Source organism: Spea bombifrons, chromosome 1 (assembly GCF_027358695.1).
Source record: "Spea bombifrons isolate aSpeBom1 chromosome 1, aSpeBom1.2.pri, whole genome shotgun sequence".
NCBI classification, from domain to species: Eukaryota; Metazoa; Chordata; class Amphibia; order Anura; family Pelobatidae; genus Spea; species Spea bombifrons.
The window spans coordinates 5,786,182-5,807,887 of NC_071087.1; the positions used below are offsets into that span (position 1 = coordinate 5,786,182).

The window sequence follows — 21,706 nt, forward strand, 5'->3', positions numbered from 1 at the left end:
TGCAAAATTCACGTCAGATACTACAGAATGTAGACTTATATCGTAGTAGAGCCAGTTGTGCGTTACGTTCGGATAGAAAAATGCTCATTTATTTTATTATTATTTATTTATTTTACGAGAGGACGCCGCGTCTGCACTTTGTGGCGAGACGCCGCGTTCGGACGCCCCCGGCTGAACCAACGCCGCTACGGAATAGACAATGAAAACGTCTTTGGTGAGATGGAATGGACCGGACCCCCTCGACCTCTAGGTTTTATTAAAAAAAAAAAATAAAAAAAAAAAAAAAAGCTGCTTTAGACCAGACGGTTATCCCGCGCTCATCGTTGACCGAGGTCTAGTTAGGAGGACACTGATTATTTTGGTGATCTAGTGAGACGCGGCATAAAGACACCCTTAAGATAGTCCTGCAAAAAAAATGGTTTGAGATGCAAATCATTCTTTAAAAAAAAAAAAAAAAAAAAATATATATATATTTATACAAATAATGGGAAAAAAGCAGTTTTTAAGGATAACGGTGCATTGTGAGCGTAGAGGCGAAAACGCAGGGAAGCCAATTTAACATTCGCCTAGCGGTCATCAACTCCAACTAGGGGTCCCGAGCATTTGTGTAAACTATAGTCAGACCTTTCCCGGCAACCGTCCAGATCCCGGGAAACAAGTGAATATTCCTTCGACGTCTTTTAAGCTTCGCAGCCGCCTGGCCTTCCAGAAGGAGGTCATTTATAAAAACGCTAGCGTGTTACGTTTCACTAGTGCTGTATAAACATTATACATAAATCTGCATTTTAAATGCACGGTCAGACGTGCGTGTGCTGATGTGTGTACGTACACACGTACGAATAGCACACACACACACACACACACGCATACATACACACAAAAACACACAAAAAAGCTTTAGGAGTTGAAAAGTGCTGGTATCCGAGTGAATTTCTGCATAATGCCACGTTTGCCGCTGTGCAAATTCACAACTTTTTTTTTTCTTCTTCTCTACTTCAGACGGAAAAAAAAACAAAAAAAAACAAAAACAAAAAAAAATCAGCAAAATTAAATTTTCGAATAGCTTAAACTCTATGACAATATTTCGTAGCAACTAAACAATATATATATATAGAGAACACTTTTGGTTGATTGGTAGAGACTGAAAGGCAGGGGGGGCTCCAGTTCTTCTGCCTTTAACGAAAAGGAATTCCGCCCCTCCCCCCCCCGGAATCCACGGTTTGCAGTCCCCCCTTTTGTTGAGCGACATCACTTTATAAGTCATTTAAAAAAAATATTTTGCCAGGCTCGTCGGAGAAAGAAAAATATATATATATTTTCTTCCCTTTTGGCCCCCTGGCCATTTTAAATCCTTCAAACAATATTCTCAGTCCAAGAAAAGTCGACGATTTGGTTCATTCAGGATATAAAGTCTTAAAAAAAAATTAACAAGAAAAAAATTCTCTCTCTTTTCATATCCGAGGGCAAGAGACAGCATGAGATGAAGCATCGCGCAGGATCTTTGGGTGGCTTCCCGTAGCCGCGTCGTGTAAACTCGTCAGCCTTTGGATAGTTTTCTTTAAGAAAGTCACCTGATTTCGGCTTTGGTCATACATTCTACGTACAGATCCAGAGTCGCCGGATTCCGTAAGACACTACGACAGTTCTTTTTAGCCGGGGAAGAAAAAACTCCTCCGCCGGATTCCCAGGGTGGTTTGTCCGTTCTAGTGCTCGGCGTCCATCGCATCCAGGTATTTCGATTCGATGATCTTCGGTAGTAGGTTGTATCTAAAAAACGCAAGATCAGCACGTTATACAAAATAATAATGGCGTTAAAAGAAAGCCATCACATGTCTTCTTCATTAAAAGTATACCTCTCAACTCTCCCAACTTTCGGCAAGTGTCCCCGTTCTCCTGTTTTATGACATCATATCCCAGCTTTAATATGTCATGGTCAGCCCATGGCCCTGCCCCCACCTCTCTACCAACAAAGGTGTCCAATTTTTTTGCATAGAATTGAAGTGAAACCGCAATAAAATGACCAGGGAACCGATGTGAGCGATTACCGTACCTGATGGGTATCATCCCGATCATAATGAGAGGAAAGATCATCTTCATGTACGGGAGAGGAGACATCCCAAACCCACAGAGAATCACCAGCTGGAGGACCTGCAGCCCTGTGAAGTAGTGAATCTTTCTTTGAGGGACTCTTCTGATGTAATGAGTTGGCGGGTACGCCGTCTGCATAGAGAGAAAGAGGGGGGAGAAGTTAATAAAAACCAACCAAAAAAACGTTAGAATAAAATATAAGCGTGAGCTGTATATACCGTATTTACTTGAATATAAGATGAGGTTTTTTTCCCAGAGCAAATGCTCTGAAAATACCCCTCGTCTTATAATCGGACCTCAAATACAGGTCTGACTATAAGACTAAGATCCAGATCCTCCGCAGCGCTGCAGGGGACCCGGATCCTCCTCTCTGGCAGCCGGTGGACGTCTGAGCGATGCACACAGACAACCTCCGCTGCTGCCGGCACCTCTGCCGGGGATTCTATGACTGAGCGCCGGCATCACATGACCTTCCGGTGCTCAGTCTTAGAAGCCCCGGCAGGAGTGCCAAGCAGAAGCGGAGGTGGTCTGCATGCATCGCAGGGCTCTATACGGGGCAAAAAACTAAAAACCCCACACATCGCATTTTTTTTTTTTTTTTTTGCTAAAATGCAATTTATTGGGCCTTGAAAACCAGAACAAAATGTGCTTAATGGACAGGTGGTGGGGGCAAAGCAAATAATTACAGCGATGACGCAGAATTTATGACTTTCTAAGTTAGTTATCATCGACTTAAAGCATTTCCAGCTAATACACCAGGAATCTTTCAACACGCGCACTCTCTCATTAACGCACATTCTACCCGATCCGTACGCATTCAAAAAACGCTCTAACTCCACCCGGAAACACAAAGCAATAAAACATGAACTTTCTCGCCTATTTCTTTGATTCATTGTTTTTTTTTTTTTCTTTAAACATTAAATTACGTTTGATCTGTTAACCCAGACCATGAAAAAACCCTGCGACGTATAGAAAACATTCTAAATCCCCAAAGTGCTATTAACCTCCACCTTTACACAATGGCGCCTTTGATCTGCCCCCTTTTCGGTTCTGTTTAGAGGCAGCCATACACAATAAGTCCGTTTCCTGCGGAAGACATACGTAACGAATAAGCCTGGACGTACCTGCTCCTTCAACAGGAGGGCCACCCGCTCAAACAGCTGGCTGCCGTCAATGGAGGTCAGGGCGATGTACAGGAACAGGCCGTACAGCACCGGTTTGGGAATCCACTGCAGGGGATACGGCAGGAGGAAGAGCGAGAGGCCGACGAGGATGTTGGCGACGAGAGACGTCAGCCGCGTCTCCTTCACGCTCACGATCCTGGGGAGGAGAACAGGGAACATCAACGGACAGGCAACGGAAAGCAGAGAGACTTGATATACCATTATTTTTACTTTTTGGGGAAAATGTCACATATATCCCAAAGATTTACAAGCCTTGGGCAACACGGATTCAAATCTATGCAAATTATGGGTTTTTTAAATAATATTATTTAATAATAGCATTCTTATTTTATTTAGATGTCAAGACCACCATGTTGGCCAAACATGTGCTGGAAAACGTCTTGAAACATGTAAAATTCTTATTCCCCCCCCCTTAGGGAATACGTAAATTGTCACGTGACACAGAAGCAGCCAATGGCAGGTAATTGCGTGATTTAATAATTTTGTATAAAAGAGTACGCATGATGACCACACCACCGCCTTCAGACAGAGCTACAACAGCTTGGCCATAGGCTTCCTAAGCATTGGCTCCATGGGAGAGCCCCACAAAAGCAAAGCCATGAACGGAGACCGAGATTGAAGACGGGTGAAAGCGGAGTCTCCGTCCGTACTTACGTTTCATAAATATGCCCGTGTTCCACTCTCTCCTCCACGTTGGCCAGGGCTCGGACATGCATGGGCGAGTGAGGATAGGCGGCGTGTATCCACGGCATCCCAAACAATGACAGTCCGGTGTTAATGAGGGCCACCAGCAGGAGGTCCCAGTGGTACGCTGTACCTTTAACCAATCTGATGATAAGAACAGAGGCAGAACACGTCTAATAACTAGAACGCGGGCTAACGGCATAATCAATCACGCAACGAAGAAAGGTTCTCCCAACAGAGGCTCTGAACTTAATATTTTATTGAATATTTGCACAATGACCCCTTTACACATCTCCCGGGGAGAGCCGATGGACCCCTGAAAGGTGAGAGGAGGCGAGATGAGGACGGGCAGCAAAATTACCTGTTCTCCGGCGCGTTGGTGAGAGAAGCCACAATATTCTGCTCTATGAAGAACAGCATCGACAAGAGGAATCCCAGCCCCATGGCACTGGTTATGGAGCCCATAGAAAGAGATCCAATGGGGGCCAATACGAACAGGCTCTCCGTCTCAATGTAGTTAAACTTGGCAACTGCAAGACACAGACAGGTCACGGTGAGCAAACATGGCGGTGGAGATCAGGTCATGGTGGAGATCAGGTCATGGTGGAGATCAGGTCATGGTGGAGATCAGGTCATGGTGGTGAGCAAACATGGCGGTGGAGATCAGGTCATGGTGGAGATCAGGTCATGGTGGAGATCAGGTCATGGTGGAGATCAGGTCATGGTGGAGATCAGGTCATGGTGGAGATCAGGTCATGGTGGAGATCAGGTCATGGTGGAGATCAGGTCATGGTGGAGATCAGGTCATGGTGGAGACCAGGTCATGGTGGAGACCAGGTCATGGTGGAGACCAGGTCAACTGTTCTCTACGAGGGACCACAGAGATGGTTTAGCGGGCTCAACATTTTAAAGTACTACATGGTTTGTTATACAATAAATAAAAACAATTCAGATAGTAGAGCGTGCACCCCCCCCGTACCATACCATGCTATGGATCCAGTAGGCAAAGGCTTCTGGCTGAAAATCGAGAGCTCATGGTCTGCATTTGCAAGCCACCGGCTCATTCGTTTAAATTTAATTTCTAAAAGCACCTAAATACCTCTCGTTTTACAGGAAGGGTCTTTACTACCCATCAGCCAAGCTCCCATCTACTCCATGATGTATCTACCACGCTTCCCTCGTCAACCCTACATTCCATTATCTTCAGCCTTCTACTCAAGCCTCTCTCGCTCTTGTAGAGTTCTTTGCATAGTAATCCCGGGGTTTTTAACAAATATCGACTTGCTAAAATATACAAAACCGGCTATAGGAGATATGTTTTGCCCAAAAAGGATACAAACGAATAATTTGTGGAACAAAGGTGTTCCCTCGTCTATCTTCACACTTATAAAAATAATTACACTCGTATTTGCCAAACATGCATATCATGGAACAACACCAGCGTCCCCGCAGGACAGCGTCAATTCCTGGCCGTCCTAAGTGCCTTTTCCTGGGGTGGAAACGTTACTCCGTGGTTTTTTTGTTTTTGTTTTGCCAAAAGATCCTATTGAGTTGCTACTTCCCATCGTGTGTCCAGATATCACCCACGCTCGACAATGACACACGCAAATGTGGAAAATAAACCCCCCACGGCCAAAAAAGCCTCGGCCTCTCGGGTTAACGTCCAAACATCTGCATCGATGGCTACAAACCATCATCCTGTTTTGTTGATGAGAACAATTAAAGGGGGGCATTTTCAAGATTTTTTTTTTTTTTTTTTTTACCAGTTTGTCTTTGTTGTTCCCATTAAAAAATGTCACAATTTTATGGGTTTTTTACGCACGCATTAAAACGAACAATCTGTTTCCGCGTGAACTCTATTAAGAAGCGGGGGCATGAGAAATTCTCCAACGGATCATTGGCATTAATTGCGCTCTACAGTACAAAAAAAAAAAAACACTATGCAAATTTGACGGTTTGGGATCAATTGCATTTCCCCCCCCCCAACGCGCGGCTTCTTTTTAATTTTTTTTTTGTGGCGTATTTCATATATATATATATATATATATATATATATATATATATATATATATATATATATATATATATATATATAAAATTAGTAAATATAATATAAAAAATAAAAAATACACTGATAAAATTAGAACACTTCCCAAAATGATGTATTCCATTGAGTCTTTGTAGTCGGAATCCACAAACCAGCCGAGCCTGAATCATACCTAATTAGTTAGTTTTAAGTCGGCCAGACCAGGGGAATTTTTTTTTTTTTTTTTTAATTAGCACAAGTCCTAAAGCCCTAATATTATAGCCTTTTTACTACGCCGTTAAGCGAGATCAAGGAGGTTCTAACACATTCTAAATTGACAGGGTTAAAAAGGTCGCAGGAAGTTCGGAAAGTGACTGACATTTTGCATAAAAACAAGGAAATCAAGGAAGTGTTAAAACTAATTAAATGAAAACAAATTTGACATTGTGCATGTCATAATTATATACATAAATACTAAATTATATATATATATAATTACGGTAGATTTGAAGCTATTTAATCTTGTTGATAATGCGTTTTTCTTCTTAGATCAGATTTTTTTTGTATAGGTGAAGGTAAATATATATAAGAAAAGGGCATTTTATGTGGTGGATTATTAGTGGATAACGTTAATTCTTTGTGGTTGGTATTATATTATTATCACCGCCCCACACCCACAAAAAAAAGTAAAAAAAAAAAACATAAAAAAAAATAAATAAAAGGCTACTTATTTGCTATATAAGCATGGGCTTCTTGCTTCAAAACGTGATATTTTATGATGGACAGTGCGATGGGGCAATATACCTGTATTTGCTCAATTATAAGATGACCCCCCCCCCAAAATGTGAATATTAATTTAGAAAAAAAAAAAAAAGCCTGAATATAAGAGCGACCCCATAAGAAAAAAGTTTTACCGGTAAATATTAATTCATGTAAATTATTCTTCATATTTAATAAAAACACGATTAAGAAAAATGCATTTTTGCTTTTACTTCCTTTCCTATTTTCTGGATCTTCGTCTCGCAGTCAGATCTCTATTTGACGTCTGATTATAAGACGACCTCGAATATAAGACGAGGGGGATTCTTCCAGAGCATTCGCGGGTAATTAGCCCCAGAATACAGTAGCATTTAGGTTACATTATCTGGAATTCTTTCAGGGCAATTGAACCGAATGATCATAAGCGGCATAGCGCATGTCGTATAACTCATACAGTTTGCAGGCGCTGCGATTTCAGTTGGAGATAAAGAGTCACCTGCTAAAATTAACCCTTTGCGCACACCCGGGAGGAAGGTTATTTTGCGTAGGATCCGTGCTGTAAACCTGAAACATGGAATTTGCTACTCAGTTCTAACCCCTTTTAACCCCTTGGTGTTGGGTGGCCCAAGTGGCTCGGTAACCCAATTCCACCCCCCTATTTAACAAACAGGGGACCAAAGCTGGGCTGCTCAACAAAAAACTTCTAGAATCCCGCAAACGAGAGATTCCGCCGGTGAATAAAGCGAGTACGTCCGTGTGAACGCTTCCATCATTAGACTAATCCGTGTTACAGCGGAGCCCGCAAGGAACCCCCCCGAAGCGAAACATTTCCTCCATTCCGAACAAATTAACCAACGCCGGGGGGCTCGTTTGCGAGTGAAGGAGCGCTAATCCCCTTTAATTGTGAGATTAATACAATATCCCCACGCGATCCCGGCCAGCGCCAGCTCATGTTATGTCAACACGGGGGAAAAAAACGGTTAGAATGCGCCACTTACTGTGTATCTCCTTAAAGAAGTACGATCCCACCACGGAGAAGGTCAGCACGGATATGGGCAACGCGCAGTCCGACAGCATCTCACGCACCCTCGAATGCAGGTACGGGCTGAACGGTCGAGAAAACAGGGACGTTAGAGGCCACAAAATAACATTATTAATGAATGGACTGGGTGGGGGAGGGGAGGCCGTGCATCCCCCCCTCTCCCCGTCGGTCATTACGTTGGCCCTCGCTCACCTTTTTTTGAACTGGTACAGCGTGTGACCCAACCAGAGCGTCCCGAACATGAGCATGAGGCTGAGGACGGCGGACTCTCTCCCGTGCTGCGTGTGCTCGTGATCCGCGCTGTCGTTCTGCAGGAGCGAGCCGTTGAGGGCCGACCCGAAAAACACGTCGGGGGTGATGTTCAGGCTCGGCAAGGTTTCCGACGATCCCTTCTCATAATAGGCGTGGGGGTTTGGGACCTCCAGATAATACTTCTTAAAAACTGTGACAGAGCAAAGACAGAACACTAGGTTAACTAGGAGGAATCGGCGAAGGGAACGCTGGAGAGGAATCCGGACCCGAAAAGGGGACCCTTCACGGTCACGGATTTCAGAAATTAATTAAAAAGTGTTATGTTTCTGGGTTAAAACCATCCCAGTTCTATACTTAAAGATATACATACATAGACACATTACACCAAGTCCTTATCACGCTGCCTTGCAGTAAACAATTGAATGGCTTGGTCTTGATAACCAAAGGGACTCTTTCACTCTATGGAGGACCGGACTTTACATCAGCTTCACTACACGGTATATGATCGCTATGGGAACGTTACCAAAATATCCCATTAATCTCCGTGATGGTGACCCCTCAGCATCTAGCATTCCAATGGGGAGGAATAACTAAGTAGATCCTGAGAACAGAAATTTACCTTTGCTATGGTATACATAATGTGGTTTTTTGTTTGTTTTTAGGCAGATAATGCATATTACAGAGGTGTATTTAGTGTACAGATCTGTATTATGTAGGAACAGGCACTGAATACGCTTTCAAATAAAAAAAAGTTCACCTGCAATTTATTTATTTTTGGGGGGTTTTGGCTGCAATCAAAATTTTTTTAAAAAAAGTTGCATCAACGTGATGCTGCTCAAAAAAAAAAAAAAAAAATTGCAATTAACAATTGATAGGATTTGCTTAAAGAACAATGGCCATAAATCTAAATGCAGAATTTATTCTTCAATATATATATATTTTAACTTAGTCATACTAGATCCGCATTATAAACTATCCATATTTTTTTTCCCCGTATAAAAGATGTATTTTCCAAGGACGCCCGGCATAAAGACGCGTTTAGATAAATCACTGGATTGGTTGGAACGCGGCATTGTTTGACTTCAAGGATTTTAACCGCGATCAGGCTGCGCCGGCTTACGTTTCTATAGAAGTTCACTTTTTTTTTTTTATCGCTTTTATTTGCGAATTTCCAGGTTTTGCAAACAGATGATGTGCTGGTGACCCGGCCAAGGTCGCAGGAATAAAAATGTTGAATTCATGTATTTAATGTCAAACTTATCATAAATGACGCATATTCCAGGTGCAATATCACTACTATTTACCCCAAAACAGGAGAGCAATTGGAGAAAAAAATGGTTTACAATTTATTTTATTTTTTTAATAGGTATTTGGGAGAGAACCTAGAACCTGCCGGCAGTATTACCCTCCATCACTTTTTCCCCCAATTATTTAAGAACGATACGGAAAATGGTTTCCATGGAGACGCAACCTGTCCACTGATTTTCAAACTCATATCGCATTATTGGCACATTATTATGCAATCATTTAAGGTCTTCATCCCCACTCTCGGTCTTCTACTAAAATATTCAAAACCTACCGCCTTAAAAAAAAAAACAAAAAAACAAAAAAAAACAAAAAAAAAAAAAAAAACCTCTTTCTAAAGAATTTAAAGGAGAAAAAAAGCTTTTTTTTTTTAATAAAAAAAAAAAAAAAAATTAAATTGAGTTTTAGGCTATCCAGAGGCCTTAAGGTTCCTTAAGAAGGCCTGCTGAGTCATTAAATGCAACAATAGAAATTAGCCTGCAACGTCAGATAGACATGCTATTTTCTTACGGGGGGGAAAAAAATAGTAAAAAAATAAAAATAAACAAAAATAATATATACATATAAAAATAAAAAATATATAAAAATATTGTTTCCTTTAATATTTTGCGGATTTGTTGGTCAGCAAACACCGCTGGATCTTCTTGGGATCGGGGGGGGTCGGTGGAGCCGCACTGATGGATGAGGAAGCAGAGGCAGAAGAGGCCGGTTGGTTTGACCAGGTGGCTTTCTGTAAAGCGACCGACCTCGTGTGCCCAGGGACTCCAGCCGCTTCAACACCGCTTCCTGCGCTACAACATCCGTCACGGCCATCCAGGCACTCGCGGAAGCCTCACTCACACATTTATTAATAAAACTGAGTGGAAGCAATGGCAGAACACAGATATCTGACCTTAGATTAGAAAAAAAAAACATCAGTTCCATTGAATGTTTTTTTGGACGGGCAATTTAAAGTTTGGGAAAGAAGTCCGTAAGAAGCAGGGAAACGAGTCATGGAAAGAAAAAAATTCGTATATTCAGTTCCTCTGGTTGAATGACAGCCTCCGGGGTTCCCGATAAACCGGACACTTTAAATAACATGCGCCAAGCAGAGATTCAGAGCATTTCATCGGTTTTTCATCCAATGTTTTTGGAACGAGATCAGAATCGATGCAACGGCCGCTGGTTGGAAGTCCCGCCGGTGTCAGATTAAAGATACGATGATACCATTTTATTTTTTGGAGTTCTAGTTTTTGCCCCATAATATAAAGTTTTCAGGCAGCTGCATATCAGCCGTTTGTATGATCCTCGCTCTGTTATCTGATCCCCGATCTACTAAACCCCCCGAATCCTTATCATACTGCCTGTGGGGAACAATAGAATGGCTCAGTCTAAATCACCCAGATGGACTCTCTGATGAACGGACTTCATTAGCATCACCATAAAGCGTCAGCTCAGTGTCGTGTTGTAGCACAGAAAGTCACCCAAAATATCACATGACTGACAGCAACGGCGTTTTTTTGGTTGGGTTTTTTTATTTTTTATTTTCACATCGACCTACATTACCGCATACAATGCGCGGGGGGTTAATACCGTATACAATGGGTGGGGGGGGGTTAATACCGTATACAATGGGTGGGGGGGGATAATACCGTATACAATTCATGGGGGGGTAATACCGTATACAATGCGCAGGGGTTAATACCGTATACAATGCGCGGGGGGGGATAATACTGTATACAATGCGTGGGGGGGGGAATAATACCGTATACAATGTGCGGGGGGGGATAATACCGTATACAATGCGCAGGGTGGGGATAATACTGTATACAATGCATGGGGGGGGATAATACCGTATACAATGCGGGGGGGGATAATACCGTATACAATGCGCGGGGGGGGGGAATAATACCGTATACAATGCGCAGGGGAGGATAATACCGTATACAATGCGCGGGGGGGATAATACCGTATACAATGCGTGGCGGGGGGATAATACCGTATACAATGCGCGGGGGGGATAATACCGTATATAATGCGCGGGGGGGATAATACCGTATATAATGCACAAGGGGGGATAATACCGTATATAATGCGCAGGGGGGGGATAATACCGTATAAAATGCGCGGGGGGGGTAATACCGTATAAAATGCGCGGGGGGATAATACCGTATATAATGCGCGGGGGGGGATAATACCGTATACAATGCGCGGGGGGGTAATACTGTATACAATGCGCGGGGGAGGATAATACCGTATACAATGCGCGGGGGGGGGATAATACCGTATACAATGCGCGGGGGGGGTTCCCAGGGGATTTCTCCTTTAAATAGCTGGGTGTATTAATAAGGACCCCCCCCCAGGCAAACCCCGTATATTTACTGCCTGCATTTAAACAAATCTCACTAATGATTTTCTGAGTGCTTTTTTCGATTCTATAAACGCGGGGTGACCTCCGGGGAAACGTCTCGGAAATAAAGCCGCGCTTTGGATATTTATCCTCCTTTCCGATCACTATAGAGGAGATTATCCGCGCCCGCCAGCCGACGGCGCTTCACAAGCCGCCGGTCCATTACTTACTTTTAATAATCCCTTTGAGTGCGTCCAGCACGAACGTTATGGAAATGAAAAGCGCAATAATCTCCTCCGTGGACCTGCGAAGAAACACGACACAGAGTGAAACAGCCCGAGGAAATGCTGTTCTCCGCTGTTCTGGATGTTTGGGTTCCACGTTCTAGATCAGGATCTTGTTATTAACCCCAAGATTCGCTGAGATAAAACCATAAGATGCTTCAGCTCTTGACAGACTCTGCCAGCAGATCGGCCCCATTCAGCCCTCGCCTAGTCTGCCTACTCTGTAAAGACCTTAATCAGTCGTTGGTCTCGTCTTAGATTCAGGAGCCGTATGTCTATCCCATGCATGTTTAATACCCTCGCTGTATTACCCTCTACCACTTCTGCTGGGAGGCTGTTCCACTTATCTACTGCTTTCTCAGTAAAGTAACACTTCCTTACATCCTAAGACTTTGACTCTCTAGATTCTGGCCTCTCCTAACATTTCCCCTCGTTTGACATAATCTTCCCACCTGTACCCAATCAATATAAAAACGGGGTGGAAATACCTCTTGAAAAGCTTCATCAGCAGGCTGCAATTAAACAGAGAATAGAGGAAGAGGAAGCAGCTATTCCAGAGGCCGGTCCAGGCGTAAAACGCCTTAAAATCCAGATTGTAGTCATCGCAGATTCCTCGGATCACTGAGGGCAGAAAAACACCGGGGGGGTCAGACATCGGGCTGCGTACCGGCAGCGACATCAGAGCGCAATTACCCGACGAGCGAGCGGATTAGATCTCTATGAAGGCAGACGCTCAGCGCTTCAGGAGCCATAAGCCTATCCCATGCATGTTTAATACCCTCACTGTATTACCCTCTGCCACTTCTGCTGGTTGGCTGTTCTGTTCCACAATCCCCTCAGTAAAAGTAAAAATAAAAAAAAAAAAAAAAAAAAAATACACAACACAAAAACGTATATATAAGAAAAAAAAGCCAGGGTTGAACTCACCATTTATATATAAAGCCAGCGGCGCAGTAGTTAACAGAACAACCAAAGGCTGCCCAGAAAACAGAGCGTAGATGACTCCACCGATACACTGACCGACAATCGTCTTCTGCACGTCTGGAACGAGAGCAGAAAAGGGCATTTAGCGTCGGCGCTTCCGGGACGCGGTGTGCGCATGTACATGTTTACAGTCATACACCACGCCAGGTCTCCAGTGATGCCTATACACACATATCATATATTAAACGTACAGTAACGCAGTTATTACAGAAGGGAAGCCCTCCCTGCTTTACATCAGGCATACTGCAGGGGACAGCACTTTACAGGGGCAGGTCAACAACACGGGGAAAACCTCCTCCCGAATAGAAAATAAAGTAACAGACAAAGCTTGATCAATAACTATTCAGTATCCTATTAATGGAGGAACCGGGTTCCTTCAAGACATGGGGTGCAAATGTATCGGGTAGGGGTCAGGAAGCAGACGTTCCTCTTGGGAAGACCATCTACGGCCCTCGTGCTGCAAACAATACCCTCTCCCCAAATAACTCTCAGCAAGTGAACCCCTTCAGCTACCGGGAGAGATTCCCTAAGAGCTGGAGGGGCTGGTTTTTGGGGGATGAAGCAGCAGCGACACTTACTCGAGAACTCAGAGATACGAGGCCAAGAAAAAAAAATTACGTTTGGATATCCAACATGAGGGCAAACTTCCTATCCAAACCCCCCATCAACTTAAATACAGGTTTCTCCTACATGAAAGAGGTTTTTTTTTAAGGTATAAGACAGATTTGTATACATTTTACAGGAACTTCCTGCTCAGACAGTGCTCAAGAAAGTGTGCGCAACAGAAAACTCATTCCCCCAGAAGATCATTTTATCTACGGATAAAATCTATGGATCCGTAGGGAAGCTGCGTGTGACTATAACAACAAAAAACGATCTTTCACGAAGGAGAATCCTATAGTTTAGGTAAAAAACAAAACAAAAAAAACAGTTTTAACCCTTTAGAAGGCTGCATAGGATGTGCAGGAACTGCCAAGTGAGGGGTTCCTGTCCCATCAGCACCCACAGGATTTATCTCTATGGCTCTATCAATGCTTAATTATTATTTTTTTTTTCCTCTTGGCCACGTATCCCGCCAGAGGGTAAATAAATAGCGTTGCTGCTCAAAACCGCCACTGCTACCCACCTGTTTACTCTGTTCCAAGTTGATAGTTGCAAAACAAATGATCTTCAAAGAAAATCTTACCAATCACCCCTCCAGTGCTTTCATCGTTCAAAGAGCCAAAGGCTATGGAGGGCAGGAGGCACGCAAAGTACAAGAAAATCATAGTAGTTATGTACTTTCCTATGGCCTTGTTATTCCCGATTATACCTGCGGGGGTGGGGAACAGAGTGTTTTAGTAACCCTGACCACTGTAACGAGACAAAAATACGCATATAACCGACCTCCACCAGCTGTGACAAGACATGAGGACTAGGACGGCACTCGATAAAATCAGTAATATTAATAGGACGGCACTCAATAAAATCAATAATTTTAATAGGACGGCACTCGATAAAATCAGTTATATTAATAGGACGGCACTCAATAAAATCACTAATATTAATAGGACGGCACTCAATAAAATCAATAATATTAATAGGACGGTACTCGATAAAATCAATAATATTAATAGGACGGCACTCAATAAAATCAATAATATTAATAGGACGGCACTCGATAAAATCAGTAATATTAATAGGACGTCACTCGATAAAATCAATAATATTAATAGGACGGCACTCGATAAAATCAGTAATATTAATAGGACGGCACTCGATAAAATCAGTAATATTAGGACGGCACTCAATAAAATCAGTAATATTAATAGGACGGCACTCGATAAAATCAGTAATATTAATAGGACGGCGCTCGATAAAATCAGTAATATTAATAGGACGGCGCTCGATAAAATCAGTCTAAAGTCAGTAATATTAATAGGACGCCACTTTCTTAAATCGCTAAACATTATTATTAATATTATTATGATGGGCACTATAAATTCAATAAATAATATTAATATGGACACTATAAATTCAACCAAAACGTTAATACGGGGGCTCTCTATAAATTCAATAAGTAATACTAAAATTGTTTTATTAGTTAAATTAGACTTTTCTGAAATTTTAAATTAAATAAGTCTGCAAAAAAAATTAAATAAAAATAAAATTAAAAAAGTTTGAATGTATCTGGCAGGGTTATCAGAGACCGGGGGTTACGTGACACCCTTAGCCATGAATTCACTATGTGCCGTGTTCTCTAAGTGTTCTATTAGCTGCATTCTCAGCTTTTCTCTGCCTCTGGATGAATTATTATTATTATTTTTTTTTTTTTTTTTTTTTTGCATTTATCATCATAGAAAATAACACTTTCTCTAAGACTCGAGAGCTGCTTGGAAGATGGTGTAGAAATGGGTCACACACCATTAGCGTTAAGAAACCCGCACTAAAGTACCCGCTCTCTCGGCGTCTCCTGCGCGGTGTTATAAAGGGCTTCTTTAAAGAATAATCCTCTAACTCGTTACAAGGCATGGACGGCGCTCCTCTCCTCCAAAAGCTTTTAATCTTAATTATGGAAACAAAGTCTTAGGATTTCCGAAAATTCTTTAAATTAGCTTTACATTGAAATATATATAAATGCATTATATGAGACCAACTTATGGCCCCTCATGACGCACGAGAGAATATCTTCTAACCCTCAACTGCTTCATTAAAAATATACTCCCCTACGTTTCGTTAATGGCTACGGGCAATGATTTTTTTTTTAATTAGATCAATGAAAAAGTCATATTTGCCGGCATACTAGCCAATTCGAGCAATGTGTAAACCTGGGGCAGGGCCAAGGGCCTTAATTACTACATCACAAAATCCTGACAGTTGGAGCCGTGGGACGTAATACTACGTCCTGGTCCTTTAAGCACCGGTGGGGCTAAATCCCTACCTCGTGTGTCCTCTACCCCAAGTAGTGACGTGTGATCTAACACAACATTTAAAAACAATTAAAAAAGGTGTGAATATTGAATATGTGCCTTCAGTTTCTCAGCAGATATTTTTATGTTAACCCTGAGTGTCCTTTTCTGTGTGACTCTATGTGCAATGAAAGGTTAAGAGTGGACAGGTGGTTGGCTATTTCTTGCTCCAAGTAAGTTAAAAGAAACTGACCAAGTCTATTCAAGGACCACAATGAGGGGGGTCAGAAGTGATTGATCATCTCAGCTGCAAACATGGTCTTTGACATAAACTGACCATAATAGGATGAATGGTTTTCTGTATCTTTCTGTATGTATATTTCAGGACACTTGCTACGTAGACAGATCTTAGCACGTAGCTCTCTTGTTTGTAAAAGGTATATAAGACATGTGTTGTTTTCATTGAGGGAGAGTAGTCTGGCTGATGACACTCCCTCGTGTGCACGAGCAATAAAATCTGCTTATTCAACTCTTTTGGGAAGAATCTGTGTCTCAAAGTTACTGAGCATTCACAGTTGGGGGCTCGTCCGGGATCCCACATTTCGGACTCAGGATCCAGACGGTGCAGACTCACGATCCTTTACCCAACATTGAGCTCATCTAAAAAAAGGTAAGAGGCACCTCTTTTAAAAGAAAGCCTTTAGTGTAAAGTATTGGGTAGAGGATACGGGGGTCGGCCACTGGGTACCTATCTGAATGACGGGATCCATAAGAGTTGAGTAAGTAAGATGCATGCATGTTATTCTATTTTGTATGTTTATAAGAAGTAAGTTATTGTATTGTATGGTATTGTCAGAAGTTGCAACTAAGTTGAGTACATAGCCTAACCCGCTATTGTAGAGTACATAGCCTAACCCGCTATTGTAGAGTACATAGCCTAACCCGCTATTGTAGAGTACATAGCCTAACCCGCTATTGTAGAAGTGCATAGCCTAACCCGCTATTGTAGAAGTGCATAGCCTAACCCGCTGTTGTAGAAGTGCATAGCCTAACCCGCTGTTGTAGAAGTACATAGCCTAACCCGCTGTTGTAGAAGTGCATAGCCTAACCCGCTGTTGTAGAGTACATAGCCTAACCCGCTATTGTAGAGTACATAGCCTAACCCGCTATTGTAGAGTACATAGCCTAACCCGCTATTGTAGATTTGTGTTTTGTGTAGAGGAGAATAAGATGGGAAATCCTTTCTCCAGAGTTACCCCGGGGTCCCCTCTAGAAACCATGATTAAGAAGCATGGCAAAGAGATGGGGAAATATATGCATAAATGGAAATTGGCCTCAGAATCGGATGAGGATAATTTTTATTGTTGGTCCTCACAGGGATCTTTAAATATGGAATCCTTAAAAGGACTCTGTATGAATTTAAAGAAAGACATGTCACATGTCTCCAAAAATGAATGGAGAGTGTTTTGTATGTGGTTTAGGGAAGGTTTCAAAATCTGGAGAAAGCATAATGAGTCTGCTCCATTTGAAAACTCCCAACACCCTCAGGCGGCCGCCAGTTCCCTTTATCCTGTTAGGAAGGAGGAAACTGATAAAAAAAAAAAACTGCAGAAAGAATCTCAGAATGTTGTACTTGTTGATAAGTTATATCCTCCATTGCTTACTAACAATGATATGACTATTGATGATTTGATATTTAATCCTCCCCCTTATAATCATGTTGCCCCTGGAGCTGATGCTCCTGTTCTCATTCCTGAACCTGTTCTCACCCCTCCCCATTCTGTCCCAAGACCCTTTTCATCTCTATCACCCTTATCCCAATCTACTGCTTCCCCTCCTCCTCTGCACCCAATTTCCCCTCCTCCTTCTATTGATGTTAAACACCCCTATGATTTAAGAAATGCAGTTGTTCAGCCCATTTTTCCTGTTGTTCCTAACCCTACTGCTATCCTGTCCTCTATACCTTCAGAGGCCAAATATTTCACTGTAATTGATCTAAGTTCTGCTTTCTTTAGCATACCTTTGCATAAAGACAGTCAGTAACTATTTGCATTTATAATGTGGATGATTTACTTGTCACATCCCCTACTGAAGAAGTGTGTGTTGCAGATTCCTTTCATCTGTTGCAGGAGCTGGCTAGGAAAGGACTTAAAGTGAACAAACTGAAATTGCAGTGGTGTCTCCCTGAAGTTAAATACTTAGGACAGCTTATTTCCCATGGTTATAGGTCTATATATCCTGATAGATTGACCCCTATTATCAATTGTCCAGTGCCCCGTACAAAGAAACAGTTACGTGCTTTTCTGGGAATGGCAGGATACTGTAGACAGTGGATATCTTTTACAGATGCTGATATAAATTTTGTTTGTAGATGGCTCATCCTTCATTGACCCAAAAGGACAAAAGAAGGACTGGCTACGCTGTTGTTGACTGTTTTCAGGTGATTGAGTTAGGATCTTTACTTGCTAATTTTTCAGCACAGGTGGCCGAGTTGGTGGCACTCACTAGAGCATGTATATTAGCTACAGGAAAGAAAGTGAACATATATACCGATTCTAGATATGCCTTTGGAGTTGTGCATGATTTTGGTGCCATCTGGCGATTGCGAGGTTACCTTACTTCAACAGGTTCCCCTATTCTTAACCATACACATGTAAAAGCATTGTTAGATGCTCTCATGATGCTTAGTGCAATAGATGTAATTAAAATTGCAGCTCATACCAAAGGCACTCATGCAGAATCGAAAGGCAATGAGTTAGCTGATAAATCAGCTAAAGAAACGGCAGGCTTGCCCTTCACAGAACTTTTTCAAGGAGCTGCTAATGCAGACCCCACCTCACAACAATTCCCATTGCTTTAAAGAAATTTTATTCCCAAATTGATGAGAAAACTCAGCAATATTGGGAACAAAAGGGAGGAGTGGAAGAAAAAGTTTTTTTGGTTTTTGGCATGGCCTTCAAATTTTTTTAACTTTTACCAGTTTTACCTCCTGATTTGGCTCCCTACATTATCAGACTAGCGCATGGCCTGAGTCATGTGTCTAGTGAAGCAATGATTAAAGCTATACTAGCTGATTGGTGGGCCACAGGTGTACGGCCTCTTGTTAAAGAATATTGTGAACAATGTGTTATTTGTCAACAAGTTATTTGGGTAAATGAGTACAAATATAAGGGCATGGGAAGACTCCGTGTCCTATGGGACCCTTTAGAAGTTTGCAAATTGACTATTGAAATGCCAAGATCTTTGCATTACAAATATGCCCTTGTTATAGTGTGTACATATTCCCGCTGGATAGAAGCCTACCCATGCCAACTTAAAAGTAGAAAGAGCTAATGGAGTCTTAAAAAATAAGATTAACAAAATATGCGCAGAAACCCATATGCTCTGGCCAGAAGCTTTACCCTTAGCATTAATGTCGATGTGAAACTCAGTTCATGCAGCCATAAAGGTTACACCTCACAAGCTCATAATGGGACGTCCTATGCTAGCTGCTAATTCTCTAAAATGATAGATGGCACAATTAGCGTGTATTGTAAGACTCTAATGAAGTCCTTTAAGTCTCTCAAATCACAGGTGCAAGCAGTGCGCACGGACACAGGACGACAAACCAATTCACCAAATCCAACCAGGAGAATACGTATTGGTCAAGAGTTTTTAAAAGAAAGAAAGTTCTTCAACTTTGCTGGAAATGCCCATATCATGTCTGCTTGTAACTAACAGAGCTGCTTCTTGTATTCATTGCAGCCATATAAAGCTTTTCCCAATTCCAAGGAAATCAACAAGTTAGTCCTCCAACAGGCACAATAATCCTAGCTGACTAACCTACGTGGGAAAGCCGAGAAAGGCCAAGAGGCCACTCGTGAAACCATGCAGCAAAATATTGGAAAAGCTGAAAGAAAGATCTAAATGTTTTTTTTGCATGTCTTGTTAGATTGTTTATGGGATTGTGCATGTTGGTAGAATTCCTTTTATCAGTCTAATAAGAAGTGGTCAACTCTATTGTCAGATACCAAAGGGTGGATGTTAGAGTACCATGGGAGAGGGATGGTTTGTATTTTGACATAGGCAGAATGTTTTGTGGAGCTTCGGGTGTGATCAGTCATGTTGGGTGTGTGGGTTTGTTCCACATGCTGCGGACGCTCCCTGTGTTGGGTGTCCTTGTGCCGGGTCGTGGGTTTCACGGGAACTAGGTAATGGGTTTAGTTTTATAAAGTGATGAGGAATGGGATCCATTTGGCCTTGAAAGATGGTTCGGTTCACTTGGAGCAAAGCTGGTGACTGGTATGATTGTGGCTTTGTTTGTTATTGTATGTGTGTGTATGTTTTCTTTCTACTAATTAAGTCGCTGAGTGTAAAGTGTACTGGCACTAGCCACGTAATGCCTTTGTTGGAAGGTGAAGAATTCCCCCGATTTTAAAGACCTGGAAACTCTGGATGACACATTGTATGATAATCCACATGAATAGGAATAAATGGACGCATGGTTCGCTATGCAACAAGCTCCATCTCGTCCAAAAACAAATTATTGATTACTTAACAGGATCTGTTAAGAATAAAAAGGGAGGACTGTGAATATTGAATATGTGCCTTCAGTTTCTCAGCAGATATTTTTATGTTAACCCTGAGTGTCCTTTTCTGTGTGAACTCTATGTGCAATGAAAGGTTAAGAGTGGACAGGTGGTTGGCTATTTCTTGCTCCAAGTAAGTTAAAAGAAACTGACCAAGTCTATTCAAGGACCACAATGAGGGGGGTCAGAAGTGATTGATCATCTCAGCTGCAAACATGGTCTTTGACATAAACTGACCATAATAGGATGAATGGTTTTCTGTATCTTTCTGTATGTATATTTCAGGACACTTGCTACGTAGACAGATCTTAGCACGTAGCTGTCTTGTTTGTAAAGGTATATAAGACATGTGTTGTTTTCATTGAGAGAGAGTAGTCTGGCTGATGACACTCCCTCGTGTGCACGAGCAATAAAATCTGCTTATTCAACTCTTTTGGGAAGAATCTGTGTCTCAAAGTTACTGAGCATTCACAAAGGTAAAAAAACTAAGTGTAAAAAAAATGCGTAAACAAAAAAACAAAATAAAAAAAAAAACAAAAAAAAAAAAAACACTTACCGTCTGTAAAATCCAGAGGGTATACGGGCAGCCTGCGTGCAATGTCATCGAAAATTCCCTTTCCCACATTGAAAAACTCATGCATCTGGAGAGAGGAAGGAAGGTGTCAGAGGAAGACGTCGGTGACAGCGGCAGACAGGGGACGCGGTGACAGCGACGACGGTGACAAATTGTGACATCTTACAACGTGAAGACGCAAACGAATGGACACCGGACACCCAGATGGTTCATGTATGATGGAGGATGATGGCGAAAAAAGGAAGGAGACTGCGTGGACAACTCAACACCGCTGAATGGGGCAACGCGGAACGGAAACACAGACAGAGACGCCGCGGATCGTGGACCCCCAATTTGTATTTGTGCCCAGAATTGTTCCTTAAGCACCCGTACCCCTTAAGTTTAAATGATATCTGAAAAGGTTGTTTTGCTCATTAAATGTGATTATTTTCGGCAGCGGCTTTATGAAAAATCCCCACCGGACGGCTTTGAGTGCGAGCCTTAAACATAGCATCTGCGATAAAACGATTAGCGCTCTGTATGTATGTGTATACATATATATATCTCTATCTCAGACAAGTTCTAGTGTCGCGGATACATTTCTTTCTTGTATAATACTGAAACATTCTGGACAAGTTATAGGAAAGAGAACTGTATAAAGTGCAGAGTTCTGTGGTTGAAGAACCATGCAATGCTGCTGAAAGAAGAGCCCTAGTTTGCCTCAAAAGCTTACAATCTATGGTAATTCCAGAGTTCCTAG

General features: G+C 42.1%; 1 protein-coding gene across 2 annotated transcripts in view; it reads right to left on the reverse strand.

The window, feature by feature from the left end:
• Positions 1 to 1,325: 1,325 nt before the first annotated feature.
• SLC4A11 (solute carrier family 4 member 11) overlaps positions 1,326 to 21,706 on the reverse strand; it is a 110,602-nt gene continuing 90,221 nt past the window's right edge. For both annotated transcript variants that reach the window (XM_053458105.1, XM_053458106.1), the window contains exons 9-20: positions 20,950 to 21,034; positions 14,124 to 14,249; positions 12,881 to 12,994; positions 12,442 to 12,574; positions 11,900 to 11,973; positions 7,976 to 8,225; positions 7,740 to 7,846; positions 4,318 to 4,486; positions 3,927 to 4,100; positions 3,213 to 3,408; positions 2,051 to 2,220; positions 1,326 to 1,767 (exon numbers count right to left, since the gene is read on the reverse strand). In XM_053458105.1, the coding sequence (XP_053314080.1) occupies positions 1,704 to 1,767; positions 2,051 to 2,220; positions 3,213 to 3,408; positions 3,927 to 4,100; positions 4,318 to 4,486; positions 7,740 to 7,846; positions 7,976 to 8,225; positions 11,900 to 11,973; positions 12,442 to 12,574; positions 12,881 to 12,994; positions 14,124 to 14,249; positions 20,950 to 21,034 (1,662 nt within the window). In that variant the 3' untranslated portion in view covers positions 1,326 to 1,703. The remainder of the gene's footprint in view (positions 1,768 to 2,050; positions 2,221 to 3,212; positions 3,409 to 3,926; positions 4,101 to 4,317; positions 4,487 to 7,739; positions 7,847 to 7,975; positions 8,226 to 11,899; positions 11,974 to 12,441; positions 12,575 to 12,880; positions 12,995 to 14,123; positions 14,250 to 20,949; positions 21,035 to 21,706) is intronic.